The sequence below is a fragment of the Lepidochelys kempii genome, chromosome 9, assembly GCF_965140285.1.
Source record: "Lepidochelys kempii isolate rLepKem1 chromosome 9, rLepKem1.hap1, whole genome shotgun sequence".
NCBI lineage: Eukaryota > Metazoa > Chordata > Testudines > Cheloniidae > Lepidochelys > Lepidochelys kempii.
Window position 1 is genome coordinate 79,192,301 of NC_136388.1, and position 19,279 is coordinate 79,211,579.

The following is a 19,279-nucleotide window of genomic DNA, read 5'->3' on the forward strand; positions in this document are numbered from 1 at the left end:
AGAAACGTTGGTAGGAGTTAGTACTCATTTAGGTAGTTGTAGTTATCAGGTAGATTTGCAGCTGAGATGCTACTATGGCTAGGTAATGATAATAATACTCTTAAGGATCCAGGAACTAGAACCCAGGTCGGCAGAGTCTAAAACAGCTGTTGGTCCCACAGTGCCACCAGGAGGCAACGCAATAATACACCCAGGGAGCACTGTTGAGAGTAGGTGTCACAGAAAGTACCACCCAAGAGACCCAGGGTGATGGTACTCTGCAGCCCTTTGATTGGCCAAATGCCCTATTTAACTCCGGGGTTGCCCTAGGAAGTTGTGTGGGCAGCCATACAGACTTTGGCTTACTGCAATGCCAGGCTTTGCGTGATATCTGTGCTCTGACTCCAACCTCATTCCTGCTTCTAGCCTTGTACCACCTCTGGCCTCACTGTGACTCTGACTCTTGCGATTCCTCCAGTGCCTGCTTGGAGACTACCCCCTAGTGTGCAGACCTCAGCCCAGCTGTGACCACTAGGCAAGACTGCCTAGCCTCCACTTCCGTACAGTACTTAGCTTTTGCATAGCACTTTTAATTGGTAAATCTTAAAAGCACTCTACTAAGGAAGGAAGCACCATCATCTCAATTGAATAGATGGGGAAACTGAGGCACAGACAGATGAAGTGAGTTGGCCCAGATAATCCAGCAGGCTAGTAGCAGAGCTGGGAGCAGAGCTCAGGTTTTATTATTCCTAATCAACTGTCCGCTCCACTAGGCTACACAGTTACTATCTGAGTCCTAACTGCCTACACCCATACACTTTGCTACAGTGGAATGAGGATAATGGTCATGCTTTGAAAGGTATGAAGTGTGTAGCTGCTAAATGGATCGATGAGAGAAATCTCAGACATGGTCTATATACCCGAAATGTGATTGTTTTATCATAGGGTGGTTACTGTAACTTTAACCACATGAGAGAAGGTTGGTATGTATCTCTCCTTCTCCAGGCCCCAACCCCCATCTCTCACAACATATCCACAGGGAGTCTGTTTAACATATCCACAGGGAGTTCCTCAAGATTTGCTCAAAAAGACAATGTTAACAGAAGTCAGCCAGTACCTCTGCGATCCCTGCCCACTTCACTCTGTCTGTTGGCTACTGCATTGTGAAATGCTCCTGTCATAAAAAGGATTTTGTCCAGGTTATTACCCTACAAACATCACTTTTGTAAGTCATTCCTGCATTGGAGGTCTTATATGGTTCAGATGCTTTCCAAGATATTTTAGTTGCCAATCCATGGCAGGGCTGTGGAAAAGGAGGGGAAAATGAACCAGACATGCGGGAGACTCTTGCCACTGTGAAAATTCATCAATCCATTGTTAGTCCGATCATATTCCAGTAAGTCACACTCTGAGTTCCCTTTCAACCCCACACAGTAAGTAACATGGAGTGAAATGCGGCAATTTGATTTGCATTCCAACAATTGCTACTATTGCAAAACAAGAGGCACACACAAGGATGGCACTCCTGCACCAGTCAGATGAGGGCATAGAGACAATATGTTTGCATCTGTTTAATGATTGTTTACTGGAAATACATTGTCTTTCACTTCAATAGGAAATGTATCCGCCCTTCTTCTCACCTTGCACACTGCCTCCTCAGCTCCATTTGGGAAAAGAAGCAACAGAAAAGAGGCCACCATTCATGCAGCAAACCTTTGCTTTGCAGCAGCCACAGTCTATGTGTCCTAGAGTTGCTGCAGGACCATCAAATTTAAAAGGAGACTGTTAGGAACAGAAAATTACATTTTATTTGATGGCAATAGGCTATGGAATCCTTCACCTCTGGGTCACCAATTCAGTGGTGGGCCAGATGGGCAGTGATCAAAAGCTGTCACCATCTGACAGCTGTTAGGTGGGCAGCAAGGAATGAGTTTACAACCTCAGTTCAGTTCTCAGAGTGTATATGTCCACATCGCAAAAACCAGCCTAAGAAACTGGCAGTGACTTTGTTGGCAGCTTCAAGCTGAGGACTGAATGGGACAAGGGACTCAACTCCCCCTCTCCATCTTAAAGTTGGTTTTTTCCAAGTCAAAGCTGAGATGTATTCACAGAGCAATGGGTGCTGGGGAAGGCTGCACTGCAGCTCCCTGTGCTGTGATGGGCACTTCAGCTTCTTGGGCTGTCACTGTGGTATTTTCAACAGCATAAAACACACTTTACATTAAAAAAAATAGTTTAAACAAAGCAGGGAAAGATAGGGCTTCACAAACTTTTCAGCTAACTGAGTTCATCTTAAGGACTGCCTCCTTCTTAGGGTACATCTACATTTTCAGCAAGCGGTGTAATTTCCAGCTCAAGGAGACATCCCTGCGCTAGCTCTCATCGAGCTAGCATTCTAAAACTAGCATGTAACCATGTTCGCTTGAGCGGCTGAAGGGGCTAGCTGCCTTGAGTATAATCCCATGCAAGACAGCAGGCACATACTCATGGCAGCTAGTTTCTCCAGCCACTGTGGCTACTGTCTATTTTTAGCATGCTAGCTCGATCGCAGGTAGTGAAGGCATGTCTCTTCGAGCTGGGAATCACTCCCCCAGCTCTAAGTGTAGACGTGCCTTTAGTGTTGCCCTTGCGGGATAAAGTCTTTGTGTCGTGATGCTGCATCGATTACAAAATATATTCAGAACGGTTAAGTTTTAAGGATGCTAACCTGCAGAATGTGGGACAGATCCAGAAAAATCAGCACAGGTGATAACTCTATTATGGACTGCACACCGCCTTGTAATGTTCTAACATTAAAATGCTCCATGGGGAAATTTACCACATTAGCAGAGGTTCTGCACAAGGCTTACAGACTATTAATTACTAGGGCTGTCAAGCGATTAAAAAAATTAATCACGATTAATTTTGCGATTAAAAAATTAAGCACGATTAAAAAAATTAATTGTGATTAATTGCACTGTTAAACAATAATAGAATACCATTTATTTCGATATTTTTGGATGTTTTCTACATTTTCAAATATATTGATATCAATTACAACACAGAATACAAAGTGTATAGTGTTCACTTTATATTTATTTTTTATTGCAAAAAAAGAAAAAACAAAAGAAATTTTATTTTTCAGTTTACCTAACAAAAGTACTGTAGTGCAATCTTTGTCATGAAAGTTGAACTTACAAATGTAGAATCATGTACAAAAAATAACTGCACTCAAAAATAAAACAATGTAAAACTAGAGCCTACAAGTCCACTCACTACTACTTCTTGTTCAGCCAATTGCTCAGACAAACAAGTCTGTTTACATTTACAGGAGCTAATGCTGCCCGCTTCTTGTTTACAATGTCACCTGTAAGTGAGAACAGGTGTTCACATGGCACTGTCGTTGCTGGTGTCACAAGTTATTTACATGCCAGATGCGCTAAAGATTCATGTTTCTTCATGCTTCAACCGCCATTCCAGAGGACATGCGTCCATGCTGATGACGGGTTCTGCTCAACAATGATCCAAAGCAGAGCGGACCAACACATATTCATTTTCATTATCTGAGTCAGATGCCACCAGAAGAAGGTTGATTTTTTTTTTGTTGGTGGTGGTTCAGGTTCTGAAGTTTCTGCATCAGAGTGTTGCTCTTTTAAGACTTCTGAAACCATGCTCTACACCTCATCCCTCTCAGATTTTAGAAGGCACTTCAGATTCTTAAACTTTCAGTTGAGTACTGTAGCTATCTTTAGAAATCTCACATTGGTACCTTCTTTGCATTTTGTCAAATCTGCAGTGAAAGTGTTCTTGACACAACCAACATGTGCTGGGGTCATCATCAGAGAGAGCTATAACCTAAAATATATGGCAGACTGTGGGTAAAACAGAGCAGGAGACATACTATTCTCCCCCAAGGAGTTCATTCACAAATTTAATTAACGAATGATTTTTTAATGAGCGTCATCAGCATGGAAGCATGTCCTCTGGACTGGTGGCCAAAGTATGAAGGGGCATACAAACGCTTAGCACATCTGGCATGTAAATACCTTGCAATGCTGGCTACAAAAGTGCCATGCGAATGCCTGTTCTCATTTTCAGGTGACATTGTAAATAAGATGCGGGCAGCATTATCTCCCATAAATGTAAACAAACTGGTTTGTCTTAGCGATTGGCTGAACAAGAAGTAGGACTGTGTGGACTTGTAGGCGCTAAAGTTTTATATCGTTTTGTTTTTGAGTGCAGTTATGTTAAAAAAATCTACATTTGTAAGTTGCACTTTCAGCATAAAGAGATTGCACTACAGTACAGTACTGATATGAGGTGAATTGAAAAATACTATTTCTTTTGTTTGCCATTTTTACTGTGCAAGTATTTGTAATCAAAATAATAATATAAAGTGAGCACTGTACACTTTGTATTCTGTGTTGCAACTGAAATCAATGTATTTGAAAATGTAGAAAAATGTCCAAAATATTTAATCCATTTCAATTGCTATTCTGTTGTTTAGCAGTGTGATTAAAACTGCGATTGTGATTAATTTTTTAAATCACGATTAATTTTTTGAGTTGAGTTAACTGGAATTAATTTAAAGCCCTATTAATTCCTATTTATTATTTGTACTGGCATGACACCAAGGAGCCTCAATCATGGACTAGAACTCATTGTGCTAGGTGCTGTACAAATACAGAAGAAAAAGACAAAAGCTTACCAGCCAAGTATAAGATTAGAGACAGAGACAAAAGGTGCATATGGAAAGATGCAGGAGGGAGAGGGAGACAAAATGAAACAATATTAGTAAGTATGATAAGCAGCAATCTCAGCAGACCAGCAGCCTAAGCATTGTCAAATTTGTAGTCATCATGGCAAGGGAGAAGTTTAAGGAGGGATATGAAGGACAATGAGGTGGCTTTGTGGATGTTTTGGGGGAGTATACATCACTTAAGTGCCACTTAAGCCCATAGCTCTTGTGTGGAATGTCAGCACAGAGGTGAATTTAACTATGTTTGATTGGTCAGAGTCATGCATCTACTGTACAGTTCCTTGGGAGCTATCAGAATGGCTCTAAGGAACAAATAGTTTTCACTGAAGTGGAATGATCATTTTACAATGGAACAGTTTGCCATCAGAAAATACTGATTCAACAGCATCCAAAAAACTTTTTATTTTATTTTATACTTTTATTATATAAATTACAATAGGAAACTATTAATTACCAGACCATTTACCAATTATAAAATAATTTACACATGACCAGAGTAGCAATTACCAATGAGCACACCAAGTACCAATTACCAAACCAATGAAAATAGCAATTACCAACTAGAATAACACTTACCAATTAGAATGCCAATTTCAAAACCAAGTACTGTACCAATTTATAAAAGAAAAGAAAAAAGAAACTAGAAATAAAAAATTGATATGCATTTTATTATATAATATCATTTATACTATAAAAGTCAAAATGCTTTGACTATATTATGTCATGTTGACTTTTATATTATATTATAAATTTATTATATAACATAACATAAAACTTGAGTTGATAAGGTTGAAATGCTTCATTTAAAATTTATCAAAATGAAATTATTTTGACCTCATCAAAACAAAAGATTTCAGTTAGGTTGACAAAAATGTGTTTAATTTTTTAAACGAAATTTGGAATCATGTTCTGCAGGAAGTTTCAAAATTTCCAAAGTTTTTCATTGTGATTTGGAACAATATTTTTTTCAAAATTTCAGAATTTTCTGCAGAACAGGAATTCAGTTCCAACCAGCTCTAGTTTTTACTACTGCACTCACCTGAACTAACCAGTTTCAATTTCTGGTGCAACTCACAGTGAAGCACTGGTTGTAAATCGTTATCATTCTCCTAGATTTACCACAAAGCAATTAAGAAGGAAGGCGGAAGCAAAGACTTCCCATTCTTTCTGCCATTATCACAATAACCACTGCCAAATATAAATCTTGAAATAAAAACTTCAGATATTGTGGGTATGTTCTCTTCTCCGTGTGTGTGTAAAAGAATCCATAAACATCTCAGCATTTCTCTCTGCCGCGATGAGTTGCTCTCGCTCCCCTTGCTATTATCTATTATCCTATAAAACTGGAGACATCAACATCAACATCTGTAACAACTGGTTACATGGAGACATCAACATCTTGAACTGACCCCTATTCTCTTTATCAGGTAATATGACAGTCCTCTTAGATCCTCCCCTCTTCAGTGGTGTCAGATTTCAGAGGAACAGCCGTGTTAGTCTGTATTCGCAAAAAGAAAAGGAGTACTTGTGGCACCTTAGAGACTAACCAATTTATTTGAGCATGAGCTTTCGTGAGCTACAGCTCACTTCATCAGATGTTTACCGTGGAAACTGCAGCAGAGTTACTTTCATGGATAACATGCCTCCTGTGTAAAGTGAGCCCAAAAGGCCAGTTTAAGTGGAGCTGATTATTGTTCACTTTGCCTTTGCTGAGTTGGTGTCACAATCCCAAGAAGGTGTTAGCTCACTGGCGTTGTATGAAAACACATACCTGTCATTAAAATATCTTTTCATTTGAAGTCTACCAATATACAAAGTTACAATTTCCTTCTTCTCTGTTATAAAACATAATTTGACTTTATTTAAAATGTATCTTTCGTGATATATCTCCCACTCTTTTATTGTTCCCGCCTCCCCCCCCCCAACCATTTTAAGAGAGAACATTAGGGACTCTCTAACCTTCAAACAAAAGCAACAAATCCTTTGCATATTTTCTAATTGTCTATGCTTAATACCTCCCACCCTTGTTGGAGGTTCCAATAATATGCAAATGGAAGGTTTATGACAAGGCAAAGACTAGCTGAGCTGTGCAACATGAAGTGCAGTCCTTAGTTTTGTAGTAGAGGAACACCTTATGAATACCATAAGCACAGAACATGAAAAGAAGTAAAACTGTACAGGTTGGGAATAGCTGTCACAACCTATTTGTTTACTATTATCTATATAAAGATAACAGCTAATACAAGACAGAATTCTCATACTCAGTGCTACTGTAGCTAAAATGGATCAGAGTTCTTAAGTGCTATTATACATTATTTCTCTGATGTCTTTGTGAATTCCCAGCCACTGTCTTCTATACTAAATGTGTTGTGTACAGATTACCCTTTTGTTACATCCTGGGTTTGAGAGGAAACTCAAAACAACTTGTCCATTTTACATGTCAGGTATGAGTGTTTAGAATAAATTTCTTACAGGTGTCAGATCTCAGAAATTCAAAGGGTGACTGAGAGCAAAGAGATGTTTTGTTTTTAATTACACCACGGGATTCTAAGCACAGCAGGCAAGGAGGTTCTAAATCTTTGAATGAACAAAGCTCTACATCACACTGGTTTATACCCTGATGCATCTACCCTCCCTAACTGTAGATTTCCATACTAGCAAATTCAGAAGTACTACTTGGAAACAAAGACAGAAAGAAATATTTATCATTTCATGGTAAATGATATTTACCATAGTAACAACTGAAATCACACAAGCAAAAAAATCATATGGTGGGGGGAGGTGGACAATAATAAACACTGGAAGCAAATACTTTTCCTTCACTCATCAGTACAGACATGAGAGCCTTTTTAATAGCAGAGGAAAAAACCTACAAATGTGAATACTCCCAGCAAAATGACAGTCTACTTAATTCCAACACCAGCCTTCTCTGAAAATCATCAACCAGTTCATAAATAGAAGAGGAATCAAATGATTTACGTTATTAATTTTATGGGCCCTGCTGCTGCTGCAACATAGCAACACCAACATGCAATTTCTGAGTGTCTCCTGCAAGGTACTGAGCACCAGAGCGCTTGTGCAATCTGGAGATGCCTGAATTGAAATTTTATCTGTATGCCTGCTATAAATCACATGAGCCATCCTTAAATAGTGGCAGCGGGAAACCTGCTGCTGCTTTATAACTGCTGTCAGCTGAATTTAGAAGACCAAATGTTAAAAAGCACACACCAATCTAAATGAACAGTGAGAACAAAACAAAATCAACACATCCAAAACACAGAATAAAAGAAACACACAAAACACAAATAACCCAAATCAACCAACCCAGCAGGGAACTAAGTAAACAGCCATCTCTGCATCATCCACTCTAACCCATCAAACACCAACTCTGAGAGACCAGACACGGGAACAGGCAGTCTCACTACCGGCCCTGAGTACAACAGCAAGAGCCTACCAGGCAGGCTCCAGATCACGATGAGCTATGGCTAAAATTTATCCTAAGAGCAAGTTTAAATGAGACCTTTAAAGTGTCACCTGGTTTAGTTTCCTACCTTACATGGTGACCAGATTGATTTAATAATTCATTAACTCATCCCTGATAGGTGAGTATCTGGCCAGTGACATACCAGTTCACACGTAAAACGACTGAACAGTTCTTTAAATATACAACAGGACTGTGATCTACTCCATCCACCCTGTGCTTAAAAAAATATTTTCCTGGCTATTAGTGGAGAACACATGAAAGCCCTTTTCTAATGATTACTACGTGGTAAGGAAAACTCAGTTCAGGGCCAGCATCAACCCCATAGCAAGGCTGGTGATTTTTCCTTTTTTGCATTTCATTGGTTTGCAAACACAGTGCCTCAGGCAGTAGGTAGGGAAGGGTCTTGCCCAGGGCTCCAGAAGGTATCAGTGTCTTAGCCAGGTTTAGGACTGCTGTACTTTCGCAGGGGCAAAGACAATATTAGTCAGGCAGCTCAGGACATAAAGTTTGACTGCAGAAGACTTGAGCATAGTGTTGTGAACACTGAAGCGCTACATGCTCTGAACTAAGGGCCTGATCCAATGCCCACTGAAGTCAATGTGAGTTCTTCCAGTAACTCAAGCGGGCTTTGGATTGGGCTCAAAGTGCTAGAGACAAAACAAAAATCTGTCCAAGTATTATTCTACTTGAAAATGGGCCAAATTCATCCATGGAATAACTCTACTGAGGATAACGCGTGAATTACAGCAGGGATTATTCTGATCTGATCTAATCAATATATAAACTACCAAAAGTTGCCCTTTGGTACCCACTGGCCTATTATGCCATAAAATGATTTGTTCAGCTATCTTTTGTTATATTTTTTAAAGAAGAAAACTATTGGCAGAAAATAACAGACCCTACAGAACTCAATTACCATCATTAGCAAATCATATCCCAGGAACCATCATTATCAATAATGACTTTTCACTGGCCTCCCAATCTCCTCTGCTAAATAACAAACAAACAAACAAAAATCTATTTAGTGCTCACTGAAGCAATAGTTTGCAAGCACTTGCCAGAGCCAGGGATAATGCAGGTAGGCCCCGGGCAACCTTCGTCCTATCCAAAAGCTATTCTAGTGCTTTAATTCCTGATAAGTATCCCCTGTTATTTAAGACCTTAGACTTTCCTAAGCAGAAGCTGACAGTGGCACAAAACTGGTTCTGTGACATGAAAAAGTGCATACACTCCCCTGTGAACTAGGCTGGGACCATTAAGCTCATTGGTCACTAGTGGCCTGGGGAAAAGAGAACCCCAGGCTCAACCTTCAGAAGTGTTAGGGACAATTCTGCAAACATGCCATACTGTATTTTTAAAACTATAGATGCAACCAAGAGCTCAGATTTATTACCAAATAATCAGTCAGACATCACTGAAACCACTTCAGTATTCTGAAAGGAGATGGAAAGTGATAATTAAGGGCTGAATTCCGAGCACCTTAAAAACTGCATTTTTTTTCTCAAGCAACAACTGTCTTTGAAGTCAGTGGTCTCCTGCCTAAGAAAACACTACGCAAGGACCTCTGGATCTGTCCCCTGAGGTGTAATCAAATAAACCAGATACTTTGACAGTGCTGCAAAATGACAGCCTGCTTTCTTACAGGGACAAATATGCTGCGGTTGTCCAGGTGTAGATGAGGGCAGAATCTGCCGCAACGTTTTTTTAAAAAACAAAACAAAACAGGTTAAAAAAGGTGGTGAGGAGGGATTTTTTTTTTCTGTAACAAGAGACAGGGTTTAGCACATCAGTGATTTCCACACTTACCTGGAATCCACTGTACACTAAATCTCTTTTAATAACTGTGGACTTTGAGAGCATATGAGAAAGCTGGCCAGAATGGCAGGTTTCAGAAACAGCATTCTTCCATGCGCCACTTCTCTTCAAAAGAAATATTTACATAATATTACCATTTGCTTGAGCAGAAAGGTCATAGTAGAAAAACAGGGGGGTCAATCGTGCTCCCATGAAAGTTGATAAGAATGTTGCTACTGAGCAGGTGCAGGATTGGGCTCCTTGAATTCTAAAATAACCTTCCTTCACAGTCTCATACGCACACAGAGTGGAATACTGATTACTGTTAACGTAAAAGAGTTTAGGAACACGGAAAAACCATCTGGCTCAATATGCTTGCCTCTTTTTTGGTTGATCTTACTAACACCTTTCTGATTTTATTACCAACTACCTAAATCTCCTCCACCCGTAACAATTATTATTATAATAATTATTTACCATTTGTATTACAACAGCACCCACGGGCTCCACGTAAGATTACGGTGCCATTATGCTAGATGCTATATTAGTAAAAGAGTCTCTGCCCAGAACAGATTGCAATTTAATTTAAAAGAGGATATGACAAGTGGGTGTACCTCACAAACAAATGGACAGGATGAGAAAAAGGAGCGGAGTGATACTGATAGGAAATGTGGTTACAAAGACTAGCTATATGCACAAGTAGACGTTTCTGAGTCAATTATCCCTTCAATTTACTTATAGTCTTTGCTTCCGTCACCTGAATAGTGACTAATTCCAGGAATTTATTATTTTTGTGTGAAATAAATCTGCTCAAATCCCTTACTATTCTTAGTTTCTAATTTTCAAGTCATGTCTTTTGGTTTGTGAACTTTCTGTCCTATTAATATTTTTTCTAGCGATCCCTTTCTTAATTTAGAAAACCTCCACTGTCACCTCAAATACTGTAAACAATTCCTCAGTAAATGAAACATCACTATGAGAAAAAGCTATTAATCCACAGAATAACAAAGGCTTAGATGAATTTACCGTTTATAAGTAAATGATGCTGGAGCAATGACATGCGGCATGTGAAAAGCCTCAAGACCAATCCAAATGGATTAATACTTTTTGTTTTGCCTTTTTAATGTTTCAGTGAATTTAATGTACTACTGTGAGTCCAGCAAACTGAAATACTCTTGTTTATGGTAAGTGATACAGCACAGGCAGCATTAATCTCAAGCTAGAGGGACCAACCCTTCAGAATAAGCACAATAGTTCACCTCTATTAACCACCCACCCCTTGCCCTGTCCCCAGAGATAGCCAACAAGGGGGGCAAATGGTGATGGTGCTTTTTATAGGTGGGCATCCCAGCATCACAGGAACCAACACACTTCATAGAAGTGACTGAGCAGCCATCAGAAGGTGCCATTCAGTGTGCTAGATTCAAAACAATGACACAGTGATACACAGGAGAAAGACCCTGCGTCCCATCAGCCATCTCTTAAGCCATCCGAGCCCTCCCAGATGGTTTAGAGCTCAAATAATCTATTTTGGTATCAAAAATAAAATAAATTGAAAAGCATGACACAGACATGATATAACAAAAATAAAACTATAACCTGCTAAGAAGCAAAGGGGGAAATGTGCTGATGTTTTAACGTCATGTATGCAAAAAAGGAGCAGAATAAAAAAAAGATTCAAAATGTAAAAATGAAGACACAAATTCGAAAGAGAACTGGGGACAATAAGAGAGAAGGAGACCAGTAACAGTGAAGTGAATGGATGAAGGTCCAGCTTGATGGCACAAGGTAGGATAGCTCAGGGGAAGAGGGCTGATAGCAAAGCATTCCAAAACACCTATTACTACTCCTTTAGGAAGACTCAGCCCACCTCAGCATCTGCTGTTGACCACAGCGTGAATGTAGGAGGATCTGGGGCTCTACCCATGTCCTCAGAATGGATGACTACTTCTCCTTGGGGCTGCAGAACACAAGTGGGCACATTAGCTGAGTCCCTCACCTAGCATCAAAGAGAGTGCCAAGAGAATATCTTGCCTTGACCTCAGGGTGAGGGAAGAGGCTCCCTGTGCAATCCATCCTACACACTCTGTGCAATACCAGGCAAGTTGTGAGCCTCGTTAGCTAATGATCGAACCTTGCTTTGGAAATGTAAAGTGCTGTAAAAGTGCCAAGTGTGATCATTACAGAGGGACTTGCTCACTGGAGGGAACTGAGGGAAAGAACTTTGATACAAAACCGCTGTAGCTCCTGTGACTCTCTGCCATCACTCGGGCTATTGTCTAAGAAACTGATGTATAAATCACAGCCTCTGTCACAACAATGATTGTCCATTCATCTGTTATCTGTTCCTATCTAGAAGTAAATTAAAGGCAACTGCACACTACAATCAATAGGCAGTAAGTTGTTAACGGTAATGGAGAATCTCATCTAGATGACAAATAACTTTGGCAGGATTGAACTGTACAATATTAGCAGCGCCACACAGAAGCCTCATTCCTCTTTACTTAAACACAGTTAAATTAAAACCGAACACAAAGTGGCATATAAGTCCCGTCAGTATCATTCACGGTCAGATGCAATTTAAATAATTACATGTACTATATGGTTCTGAGAAATATTATCTGAAGTAATTACATTTAAAAAAACCCTGGCCCAATGCTGTATACCTTCATGCGACTATTCTTTATTCACGTGCCATCTGTGGTTATATTGTGAGCAAGGACAACACACGTTGAGTAAGAAGTCAGCAGGACTGGGCCCCATGACTTCAAAGTCATGCCATCAACTGACAAAAGTTATGACAAGTAATAATTTAATGCCCTCATTCAGCTCCAATTACTTTCCACTGACTTCGGTGGGGTCTGCACCACAGTCCCAAAGAATACTCTGCACTTAACTCTCACCCCATTGGCACTATCTGTGCAAGTCAGACTCACTTGAACATTCCCTCGCTTTTCCCCATTTTTGTCACATCCTTATTTTTCATTTAAAACATTTCAGTATATGTAGTGCTCACGATAGCTGCTGTGTTAGTCTCTCAGGTGCCACAAGTACTCCTTTTCTTTTTGCGGATACAGACTAACACGGCTGCTACTCTGAAACCTGTCCTTTTACACGTCGTATCAAACACTAAGCGTGTGACCAGAGTTAGATTTGAACTGGCCACTGAGATGTAAAAATGCAGCATAGCCTATTATTAGTCCCTCAGCCTTCCAGGCACCATAGATTTATATCCCTAATTGTACTGATAGCATCAGGTATGGACATTTTTTGCCATGACTAACAATGCATTGAGGTGCCCATGGCTTCAATGTTACTTTTACCTACTTCAGGCAGAGTGGTTTACTTCCTACTTTGGGCTAGATTTAAGGGATCTAGTGACAGGACCATGGGGAACTACTCTCAGTGAATTCCTTCTTGTAAAATATATTAAAACTGCCTTCAGATTTCTTTTGTTTGTTTGAAGAGGATACAGAGTACTCTCGCATGCAATCTTAGTAATTGCTCCTGTAACTACATTAAAGACACAGACTTTAAATCTGAAGAAGGTATTATTATAAGAGCAAATTCACTTAGTTTAATTTCTTCCAGTGCTGTGATCAGTCTAGGGTTCTACTCACAAAGAAGACTAGTGCTCAGAGATTTTTTTAAAATCTGACATTCAATGGGATCTACACTAAAAATGTACTGACCTGAGTACCAGCCTGTTAGTGCAGATACATAACTAATTTAAAGGTAAGTAATAAAAGAAGTGTGGATGGTTATATCATCTTACCATGTCCTGATTTTTAGAACAGCAATGCAGGCATAATCTCTGAGTCACAAGGAGCACTGCTATAATATTAATCAGGGTAAAACAAAAAGAAACCCACAAAACTATTACTCCATGTAGGCAGCCAAATCAAATTATGTACTGAGATTATGAGTTATGACCTCGAGTAAGCGCTCAGTGCAAACCATCACCTTTTAATGAGCAAACCCCTTCCATGTACTTTATGCTCGATTATCTGAATCCACTTCATAACTCAGACTGAACAGCGGTAGCCCTCTCTCCTAAGAACTTGGTCTGGGCTTTTTAGAGGGAATCAGCACTTCACAAAGGCAGGGAGAAAAATGTCCACTAACTTTTATAAGTAATTTTTTGCTTAAATAGCCAGGGCAGCTAGTATATTATATGCACCTGCATGCTGTCCATTCCCCTAGCAGTGCCTTTTGGGACAGTCTGCTCGCAGCTGTCACGATAACCTATATTCACGGGTGTCTGGTACTGGTTTCCGATGCACAAAGTGGTTTTGCTGGATTGACTTTTCTGGGAAGATACTACTGACAGGGCAGAGGGTCTTCCTCTGCACGTGCCAGTGGGTACTTACCGCATTTCCCCAAAGGTCCCGGCATAGCCCTCCATCCAAGGGGTGAGTTCGCTCTTGATGCAACCGGAGGCAGCAGAGTAGGACATCCTGCCCACCATCCCTCCTGGGTACCACACGTCGGATGGGAAGTCGCTCACTTCTTGCCCAGGTGGCCCCTGGCTTCGCCCGCAGCCGAAAGGGCCAGCAGCCGCCTCTGCACATGGGCCGTAGAGCTGCCCCTCCTCTGCGAAAAAGGAGTGCCAGGCTGGGGCCGAGGCAGGGCAATGGGGCGGCAGGCTGGCCATGTCCCCCCCGTACCTGCACTGGGCAGCCCAGGCGTTGCCGGGCCCGTAGTCCAGGGGCTTCTCCAGCTTGATGCGGGCATGGGGGGCGAGCGCCAGCTGGAAGTTGTAGTAATCGCGACCCTGGAAAGCAGCGGGCTCCTCCAGGCCAGGGGAGCCCTTGTACAGGGACAGGCTGTGGGGCACGTCTATGGCCAGCACGTTCTCGCCTGGCCCGGGGCCGCTGCCCGCGGCCGAGTGCCCTTTGAAGGAGGCCGGGCTCATGCCCGGCTCTTCCAGGAGCGCAGCCCCCGCTGGGTTCTTGCAGTCCCCGAGCTGGGCGCCCGCTGCGACCCGGGAGTGCCCGCCGGGCAGGGCGAACATGCAATCCTCCCGGGGCAGGAGCTCGCCGGGCGTCTCCAGCGCCTCTACCCCCAGACCCATGGAGGCGGACACGGCTTTGCACAGCTCCTTGGCGCTGTCCCCCAGAAAGTCCTCCTTGGCCGCAGCCACCTCGCCGCGGCTGCCCCTGGCCTGGGCCTCCGGCTGCAGGAGCTGCAGGGCGCCCGCTTCGCCCAGGATGTCCTTGAGGTCCCCGGAACAGCCCTGGAAAGCGGAGCCCACCAGGGACAGAGCCGCGGAGGGGGTGACAGCGGGGCCCCCGTCCTCAGGCTGCAGCCTCTTGACCGCCGGGGCGCACTGGCCCTGGGGATGCTCCTCCAGAGCCAGGTACGCGGGGGAGTCCGGTTGCTGCTGCCGAGGGCTCTGTTGCTGCAGGCGGGCACCGGGTTGGCACTGGGCGGAGGAGGAAGGCTGGGGGCTGGTGCCCGGCTCCTCTCCGGGCGGGCCGGCGCCCGGGCTCTGGAACACCTCGCGGACGCTCTGGAACAGGCTCTGGAACGCTCCCCGGAACGTCTTGCCCGCCGGCCGCGCATACACGCTGCCGAGCCCGATTTGCACCTCCATCCCTGCAGGGAGCCCGCGGGGCAGTCGGCCGGGAGGGCCGGGGTCGAGCGCAAGCGGCGGGCGGAGAACGAGCCTTTTGCGGTCCTGTCCCCTCTCGAGCCGCTCACTGGCTCGGGTCTAGCACCGGCTTTGGCCAGCGAATCTCATCCTCTCCTGCTCACTGCAGGCACCACGCGCGAGTTGGGGGTGGGGAGGGAAACCCTGGCACTAGCAGGTGCCGCCGGGATAGGACCCTCCCGACTGCTGGAGCTGGTGGCTGTTCTTTACTCTTTTGATCTGTGACCTGGAGAGAGGCAGGAGAGTGGGGGGAGGGGGAGACCGGCCCACGTCGCAAAGCAGGTCCCGGGGCTTTGCAATAATTAGTCCGGTAACTTTTAGGAGGGAGGAGCGCGGCGCCTTTTTACAAAACGCTGCTGCGGCCGCAGTCGACGTCTCTCCTCGCAGCCAAGGGGAGGGAAGCGGCCGAGCAGCCGGGTGACCCGACGCTAAAGACAATAGCGACCACACACACACACACACAAAGGCCACAGCCGCAGCTCCACTCCCGAACGGCCCTTGACCCCCTTCCACCAAAGTCTGCGGGCGCCGCTTAGCGCTCAGCGGGATCACAGCCTACAAACCGTTTCACGGCTGCAAAAATATTTACACGGCGTCCCAGCGACGCTGCACCAGGATCGGCGGCGGGGAGGGATGCGGCTGGGGGCGGGGGCGGTGGGGGACGACAGCAAATTCGGAGAGGTTGTTACCACCCCAGAGCCCAAATCGTCCGGGCTTCAAACGGCTGCCGCAGAGCTAGGTCTCGGGTTGAAACAGCAACAAGTGCTGGGGGAAAGGGAAAGCGCGTCCCCCGAGCAATCCCTCGCAGCAGACTCTGCGCGCAGCAGATGGCTCCCGGGGCTCTTTGCTGCAACTCGGGCTGGTTTCTCTTCGCCCAGTAGCTGAGCTGCTGCTCCGCCCCGCCGGCGCGCGCGGCCCCCGACCGAGCCTTTTCCCGGGGCTGTGGGGGGAGCGGTGTGTGCCCCGCGGAGCCCGAGCGATCAGCGGCGAGTGCTGCGCGCCGGACTGGAGCTGGGACTTTCGCTCACTCGAATCCGTCCTGTTGCTCTCTGTCTGGCTCCTCGGCCAGCAGAGCCGGCGGGTGGGGAGCGGAATTGGCAGAGAGCTCCGGGCTGAAGAGAAGCAGGAGGGGCGTCAATCAGAAGAGGCTCGTAATAAAATCCACCAAGGTATTTCACATTGATCACTCAGCGGTACTTTACCATGCTGGTGCCTGAGTACGCCACGTACATATAAGTACTGAGGCTCGCTTTTACCAGGAGGACGCTTGCATTGTGCGCACACACACACACACACACACACACACACACACACAAAGTACACGTGCCTGCATAAATTGTTCTGTCATACACAACCATTCATACACAGGGCGCGCTCATTGCATACGCATACACCAAAGCACACACATGTCATGTGCAAATACAGTCATGCACTCACACAGCATAAATGCATGGCACATGGTAAACCACATGCGCAATACCTATGAACAAGCATACATGTATACATATATGTATATAATAGGGCTGTGCGATTTAGAACAAACGGAGCGCGTATGCTGGGTAGAAGGGTGCATACAATTACAGTACATTGGTGCGTGTGCACACGTATATAGATACCTACACAGATGGCCCTACGTTTACATCGCCTCAGAGATTTGCGTCTACATTATATTGGTTCGTCCTGTAATCATGCACAATTACATGTAAAACATAAATGCAGCTTCCTGGCGTGTAGACCAATGCATTCTCCTGTCAGCGGTGTATCAGGAAATGTTTAAGAAGGAGAAGAGGCCTTATTTCCAGGGCATGGGGAAGAACAACAAGCATGTAAATGGGGTGCAAGTCTGCAGCAAAGCCTCGTCGTGATACATTTCGCGTACCCACAGTGGATTAGCTCCTTTTCTGTCATCTGCGTGACCCACCCCTTAAGGTAATAATTAGCTGAGCTAGATGGAAAGCGGCGTGGGGGGGGGGGGGAGCGAGGGGAGGGCATGTTCATGAAAATCCTCATTTTCGTTTTTCACTGAAGATTTGTTTTCATTGAAATTTTCCCACCAGCCGTAATAATTAAGTTGCCCTTCTACCCAGTGAATCTACACACGTTTCGATTTACAGCTAAGAAAATTGAGTATCATACAGATTTCGTGTAGCAAAGGAGTTTGCTTCTGTCCCTTCTTCACAGTCGTGGCATCATCTGAAAAATTGAAGAGACACTTCGGTCCAGACAATAAGCATGTCTTTTATAATCCACTAGTCTGTACATGACCCCCCTACCCCCCCACCCCACACACAACACAATAACCACCATTTGTGTGGGTCGCACGAAAAACGAATGTTTGAGCCTCTGGTTTCAGGTCACGAGTAGCTCGTTTCCTTGTAAGCACCATGCCCATCGTCGTGCCTATCCCTGATGAAACGGTAATTGAAAGGTGTTCAGTGAAGCTACGCAAAAAGGGTCGTGTTAATTTCAACTCCTTCAGAGACAAAGGGAGCGGAGTAACAAATAACAATACATGCCAAATGGAGGGGGGGAGGGGAGAGAGAGAGAGAGAATCGGTCAGGGAAGAATCACGTTCAGACTTTTAAAAGCATATTTACAAGCAAGAGAGGATAACCATAAAATAGATCCACATAAAAGTTGGCGATGTCCTTTATGCGCCCTCAGTGTCTCTATAACATACGTGCAGGGGACATGCTGGCAGCCGCTTCCCGTGGCCGGAACGCGGCATTGCGGCCACTGGGAGCTGCGGGCGGCCGTGCCTGCGGCCGGTCAATGTCAATAAACTGTCCAGCGGCCGGTGTAGTGTCCTCAGGTAGCTGTGTACTACAATAGCAGTTTCTTACAATCTAACGTATCAGTAACTGCTACCAGTAGCACATTCCTACACGGAGCAGTTTACTACACGACCCCGGCCAGCGGATTACTCTGACAGGCCACATGCGGGCCGCAGGCTGCCCACCACTGGCTTAAATGCACTGGCTTAAATGCTTTTGCTGCCCTGCTTTTGTACACTTGGATCAGAAAGTCGGCGGTTGTCCACGTGTCAGATTTCCCACTCAAAGGCCAGGTTCTGGTATTCATGTACGGAGTAGCTTCTTACTCCCCGGGTTGCAGTGAAGTTCCTGGGGTTATCTGGGGAGGAAGGCGTTGTGTAGCGTGCGGAAGGGAATTACAATCTTTCCCCCAGTGTTTCCCTGGTCTGCATTCTGTTCAGACACCAGGGATGAGAGAACACATTGGTTTAAGGGACGCATCAAACATAAATACTTCGGGAAGGGTGAGGAGGGAAATAATGTTGTGCCTTCTGTTACTTTCATCGGGTGATGCAATAGGGCTCGGACGTGTGATTGCTCCTTGTTTTTATTGATTTTTTTTTCATTATATCATTGCGCTCCCCTCTCTTTCCCTCCACCCCCGGACCTCCAGTCTTTTCTACACTGATCACATCTGGACAACTCCCATTTTGGATCCGCACTCTCTCTAGCGTGGGCTGCTGCTGTCCTTTAAATATAAATGTCTTCTCATCTATCTCGCCATTTCTCCGGTGGATTTTGAAACTCGACCATTCTGCCCTCCAACTCCTCCTGTTCGTCTATGCCCAAAGTGCTGAGGGATACGCAGCTTGAAAACT

At 44.3% G+C, this 19,279-nt stretch overlaps 1 protein-coding gene across 1 annotated transcript in view; it reads right to left on the reverse strand.

The window, feature by feature from the left end:
• The window catches only part of AR (androgen receptor), a 108,724-nt gene extending 93,133 nt beyond the window's left edge, over positions 1–15,591 (reverse strand). The window contains exon 1 of the mRNA XM_073358843.2: positions 14,366–15,591. Within this exon, the coding sequence (XP_073214944.1) occupies positions 14,366–15,591 (1,226 nt within the window). The remainder of the gene's footprint in view (positions 1–14,365) is intronic.
• Positions 15,592–19,279: the final 3,688 nt, after the last annotated feature.